Source organism: Leptonychotes weddellii, chromosome 1 (genome assembly GCF_054177405.1).
Source record: "Leptonychotes weddellii isolate Sample4059 chromosome 1, ASM5417740v2, whole genome shotgun sequence".
NCBI lineage: Eukaryota > Metazoa > Chordata > Mammalia > Carnivora > Phocidae > Leptonychotes > Leptonychotes weddellii.
The window spans coordinates 8,813,824-8,820,157 of NC_138369.1; the positions used below are offsets into that span (position 1 = coordinate 8,813,824).

General features: G+C 44.3%; 1 protein-coding gene across 1 annotated transcript; it reads right to left on the reverse strand.

Annotated features, from left to right (window-relative positions):
- Nucleotides 1–505: 505 nt before the first annotated feature.
- On the reverse strand, nucleotides 506–2,845 carry LOC102734472 (olfactory receptor 10T2-like). Its single transcript, XM_081814304.1, has one exon. It carries the CDS (start codon nucleotides 2,407–2,409, stop codon nucleotides 1,396–1,398), a length of 1,014 nt encoding a protein of 337 aa, XP_081670430.1. The 5' UTR covers nucleotides 2,410–2,845; the 3' UTR covers nucleotides 506–1,395.
- Between the last annotated feature and the right edge of the window lie 3,489 nt (nucleotides 2,846–6,334).

Sequence of the window (6,334 nt, forward strand, 5' to 3'; positions counted from 1 at the left end):
GGAGAAAAATAAGAGAAAGAGAAATCAAGAAACAGACTCTTAATTATAAAGAACAAATTAGGGATGCCTGGATGGGTCAGTTGGTTGAGTGTCTCCCTTTGGCTCAGGGCCCTGGGATCGAGCCCCGCATTGGGCTCTTCACTCGGGGGGAGCCTGCTTCGCCCTCTGCCTGCCACTCCCCCTGCTTGTCTCTCTTTCTTTCTTGCTCGCTCGCTCTCTCTGATAAAAAAAATAAATAAAATATCTTTTTTTTTTTTTGAGAGAGAGAGAATGAGAGAGCACATGAGAGGGGGGAGGGTCAGAGGGAGAAGCAGGCTCCCCGCTGAGCAGGGAGCCCGATGCGGGACTCGATCCCGGGACTCCAGGATTATGACCTGAGCCGAAGGCAGTCGCTTAACCAACTGAGCCACCCAGGCGCCCAAATAAAATATCTTTTAAAAATTAAAATAAATAAAAATTTTAAAAAGAACAAACTGGTGGTTGCCAGAGGGGAGGTGAGTGGCGGGATAGATTAAGGAGGTGATGGGGATGAATGAGTGCACCTATCATGATGAGCACCGGGTAACGCGTGGAAGTGTTAAATCACTACATTGCACACCTGAAAGTAATATAACAATGTATGTTAAATAACTGGAATTAAGTAAAAACTTTTTAAAAACATATCTGATAAAGGACTGTCATCCAAAATAGACAAAGAATGTATAAAACTCAATAATAAAAACGTTAATGGTTAAAATGACAAAATTTATGTTATATAAGTTTTACCGCAATGATTTATTAAATCCCCCTACTTTCCTAGAAAATCATCAAGAAATCAACTCTAATCATCATGACACTCTATTTTTTCCAAATACTTATCACTAAGAAGATCTTGTTTATTGTTTGTCTCCTCCCACTACATTTAAGGATGTGATTCTGACAAGAAGAACAAAGACAGTCTGGGGCTGCTGGTTCAAGGCCATCGAGAACCCGGAGCAGAAAACCAGGGCTCCCAGTCAGAGGTGAACTATGGGTCTCGCGAGTACCGCCGGGGATGGCAGAAGGCTACGCGGTCCTAACCCAGCAGGGTAAGGAGGAAGCAGCCCTCCCTGCTCGCTGCCAACACTACCCTGCTCCGCCCGCCAAAGCTTGGCAGGGTTCGTGGCGCCACCTGCAGGTGACCATCTGCACTGCAGAGGGCGGTGCATCCCCGCAAAGTCAAAGACCCAAAGACCAAAGGAAGAGGCAGCCTTTCTGGACTTTATGGTGGGTCTCAGCCACTGTCAACTGCCTCATTGAAGAGGCTATTTGATTCAAGGGTATGCGAGCGGCCCCTATTTTCCAAGGGGGGGAAACTGAGCGTCAGGCGGAACATGCGTTCATGAAAAAGCTGGAAGGGGAATGTGGATCAAGTGTCTATTTAAAAATCCCGCGGCTCCGCGCCAGGGTCCTCCTCAGAGCCACCCTCACCTCCTTGTTGCGCAGGGTGTACACCACGGGGTTCAGCAGCGGCGTCACCACCGTGTAGAACACAGCCACCAGGCGGTCCTGGTCAGGCCTTCCCCCGGACTCGGGCCGCAGGTAGATGACGGAGGCGCAGCCGAAATGCACAATGACCACGGTGAGGTGGGCCGCGCAGGTGGAGAAGGCCTTGCGCCGGCCGGCTGCGGAGGGGATCCTCACGACGGCGGCCACGATGAAGGCGTAGGAGAGGAGAATGAGGAGGAAGGAGACCAGCACCACGAGGACGCTCAGGAAGAAGATGGCCAGAGCTTTGCCGGCACTCTCGGAGCAGCTGAGCTTCAGGACCGGGGCGATGTCACAGAAAAAGTGCTCCACGCGGTCGCTGCCGCAGAAAGGCGAGGAGAAGATCATGCTGGTCTCGATCGAGGCCACCGAGAAGCCGGAGCAGAAAACCAGGGCTCCCAGGCAGAGGCAAACTGTGGGTCTCATCATCACCGAGTACCGCAGGGGGTGGCAGATGGCCACATAGCGGTCATAACCCATCAGGGTAAGGAGGAAGCAGTGGCTGCATCCCAGGCCCAGGAAGAAGAACATCTGAGCCCGACAGCCAGGGATGGAGATGGCCTGGCTCTCCATGAGCAGATGAGCCAGCATGTTGGGGATGGTGACCAGCGTGTAGGAGGTCTCGGAGAGGGACAGCACCGCCAGGAAGCCGTACATAGGAGTGTGAAGGGTCCGATCCACCTGGATGATGGTGATGATGGTGATGTTGCCACTGAGGGTGACCAGGTATGTGAGAAAGAACAGCCCGAAGAGGGTAGTTCTCAGATCTGGGAGGTTGGAGAAACCCACCAGCACAAACTCAGTCACCAGCCAGGTGACATTTTCCTGCTGCTTCTCAGGAGCCTGAGAGGAGAGGACAGAGTAAATGGAATGGGACAATTTCATAATGAATCTGCCATGCATCTGGTACCGGTAGGGTAGGAAATCATCCCTGTTTTACAAAAAAAGGAAAGAGACTCAGAAATTATGTCACTTGTTTTCCTAAATATCACCCAGCTAGCCAGTGTCTCTTCAATAGACAAGAAAATCACAGATATGGAAACAACCTGTGTCAGTCAATGGATGAACAAATAAAGATGTGGTATGGGGCACCTGGCTGGTTCACTGGTACAGCATGCGACTCTTGGGGTGGCGAGTTCAAGCCCATGTTTGGTGTAGAGATTACTTAAAAAGAACAAGGAGGAGGAGGAGAGGAAGGAGAAGGAGGAGAAGGGCTATATACACACAATGGAATATTAATCAGCCTTGGGAAAGAAGCAAATCCTGCCGTGGGCAACTAAACGTGGCTGGATCTTGAGGACATGATGCTAAGTGAGATTAGTCAGTTAAGGAAAGACAAATACAGTATGATATCCCTCATAGGTGGAATCTAAAAGAGCCAGACTCTTAAAAAAAAAACAGAGAGTAAAATGGTCATTGCTTAAGAGTCTCTACCAGGAGGAGCATGCCTGGCTGGCTCAGTCAGTAGGGCATGCAACCCTTGATCTCAGGGGTCATGAGTTCAAGCCCCATGTTGGGCATGGAGCCTACTTAAAATAAATTTTTTTTAAAAATTTTAAAAGAGTTTCTACCAGGAGGCATGAATTTCCCAGTAATTCCCACTTGACATGTACAGGGAATTCAAAGTCCCCATCTGATGAGAAAAAAACATATAAGGGTCAAGTGGATGTGGGAGAGGAATTTACAAGGTCTGCTGCAGTCCGTGTGAAAAGAACACCCCAGAAAGACAAAGCCTGTAACAGTGATATCTGCAATGAACAAAGTAACACCTTTAGGAATCTGAATACTAGGGCTATATCATGACTTCTATGGGCCCTAGGCACTTCTGCCTTCCCCATAAAATTTTTTTTATTTTTATTTAAATTGTATTCAAATAAAGTTTATTGAATCAAATAAAATCTAAATTTTATTTAAAATAATTTAAATATTATAACATTTTAAATGTGTATGTTATAGGACTGTGTTGGTATAAAGATGAATATATTCTTCAACCCTCAAAGCTTATTTATTTCTTCTGATCTGAGAAATTAACACAATTTCATGGCCCCCCACCCCCACCCAATAGTATTGTGGACCCTAGGCATTATGCTAATGGCTACATGTGTTAATTAAAAGGGAAATTACTCTGAAATTATTGACCATTTTAATTCAAATGATGAGGCTTCAGTAGAAATCCTGATAGCTTAATTGTTTTATGATGGATTAACCTACTAGCTCAGAAAAAAAAATACCTATATTGAAATTTTCCTCGGAGTATTTTGCACTCACTTGGAACATGGGACTTTTTTTAAGGAAAATGCCCCCCAATGCCATCTTTGCCTGCTGATCAAGAGTTCATTGGCTTAGATAAGCAACACTCAGTCTTGAGTTCCTCAAATACCAACTCAGACAAGGCAGGTGGGAAGGAGAGTGGAGAGGACAGTACTGATTTAGGAGCCACCTAGTGGCATTTTGGGTAACCTGCAAGCCAGTGACTTCTAAGAGGAGAAAAAATGAATGCCTGTACACCTGACAATTCTCATCCACAACAACGGGGCCATAGAAATTGAGAATAATCATTTAAATGTTTTGGAAGTTTGCTGAAATTTTGATTTAGGAAGCATAAATTTTAGATTTTAGTTCTGAAGATATAATAGAGAAAAACAACAAAAATGTTCTTGATCGATATTCTGGTTATGAAGAAAAGATGAGTCAGGACCATCGACGAACTTAACAGGAGGGAAAAGATGGTGAGGGAAGGAAGAAACAGGCAGCCATGTCAATCGAGCACAGGGGTGAAAAAGTTTTCTGTAAAGGACCAGATAGTGAATATTTTAGACTTCATGGGCTGCACGATCTCTGCCATAACTGCTCAACTCTGCCATTCTAGTGTGAAAGCAGCCATAGACAATGTACAAACAAGTGTGCATGGCTGTTTCAATAAAACTTTATTTACAAAAACAGGCAGCGGGCCAGATCTGGTCCTCAGACTGTAGACAAGTAAAACTAAAACAATATTCAACTTAGGGAAACTCCAAAGAGATCCTCTGAGGAATTTGTGCTATGATAAAAGCAAAGCCTACTGTGAAATCTGCAGAAACTAAAGCAAAATGAAACTCAAAAACCAAGAATCTTGGACTCCACTTAAGAAATCTAGATCTGAGAAAATGCACACTGGGCAGAGACGCATGTGTCTAAAAGAAGCCCCTTTACTGCAAATTAAATAGTATCAGAGAGAACATCAGAGCCTTTAGAGAGTGAGAATAATAGAAACTCAATGACCTGGAAGACTTCATGAAGTAACTAGATATGACCATTAAAAAAATGTAATTTCCAAATATCACAAAGCATTGTTAAATTGAAACAAATGTATAGGCAAATCACAAACTAGAAAAGATTGTGACCCTAAAATATGTTTAGCTCTTACAAATCATTAAGAAGAAAATGAAAACTTCCAGTTATAAGATAAGTAAGTCATGGGATATAAAGTCCAGCATGGTGAACATAGTTGATAATTCTGTAATGGGTATTTGAAAGTTGCTGGAGAATACATCTTAAAAGTTCTCATCACAAGAAAAAGAATTTGTAACTATGTATGATGGTGATCATGTTGCCATATATAATAACACTGAATTATTATGTCGTACAACTGAAACTTCTCTCTCCCTCTGCTCCCCCCCACTCACATGCAGGCACTCACAGTCACACTCTCTCTCTAAAAAAAAAAAAAAAGAAGAAGAAGAATCAATAACTTGGGGCACCTGCCTGGCTCAATCCATGGAGCTCTTGACTCTTGATCTCAGGGTCATGAGTTTGAGCCCCACGTTCCATGTAGAGGTGACTTAAAAATAAAATCTTTTAATGCGGTGCCTGGGTGGTTCAGTCGGTTAAGCGTCTGCCTTCGGCTCAGGTCATGATCCCAGGGCCTTGGAATCCAGTCCCACACAGGGCTCTCTGCTCAGCTTCTCCCTCTCCCTCTGCCTGCCGCTCCCCCTGCTTGTGCGCTCTCTCTGTCTCTCTCTGTCAAATAAATAAATAAAATCTTTAAAAATAAAATAAAAATTTAAAAAAATTTTTTAAAGTATAATTGATAACAGGATGCCTGGGTGGCTCAGTTGGTTAAGCGTCTGCCTTCAGCCCAGGTCATGATTCCAGGTCCTGCCCACATTGGGCTCCTCACTCAGCAGGGAGCCTGCTTCCCCCTCTGCCTGCCACTCCTCCTGCTTGTGCTCTCTCTCTGACAAATAGACAAAATCTTTTTGAAAAAAAGAGTAATTGGGGCGCCTGGGTGGCTTAGTCATTAGGCATCTGCCTTTGGCTCAGGTCATGATCCCGGGGTCCTGGGATCGAGCCCCACATCGGGCTCCCTGCTCAATGGGAAGCCTGCTTCTCCCTTTCCCTCTCCCCCTGCTTGTGTTCCCTCTCCCGTTGTGTCTCTCTCTGTCAAATAAATAAATAAAATCTTTAAAAATAAATAAATAAAAATTTAAAAAGAGTAATTGAAGGGCATCTGAGTGGCTCAGTCGGTTAAGCGACTGCCTTTGGCTCAGGTCATGATCCCAGGGTCCTGGGATCGAGCTCCATGTGGGGCTCCCTGCTCAGCAGGGAGTCTGCTTCTCCCCCACCCTCTGCTCATGTTCTCCCTCTAGCTCACTCTCTCTTTCAAATAAATAAATAAAATCTAAAAAAAAAAAGAGTAATTGATAAAATGAGAATTCTTATTTATGTGTTTTGCAAAAAATGAAAAACAAGACAGTAAGATTCTAACTGACTACATATGAACGTGTTCTTTTTTTTTTTTTTCTTGTATGTCCCAGATTTTCTACCTCAAGTAGGAATTTTTATAAGT

Coding starts and splice junctions, on each gene's coding strand:
- LOC102734472 (XM_081814304.1), bottom strand. CDS start 2,409: ATGCATGGCAGATTCATTATGAAATTGTCCCATTCCATTTACTCTGTC.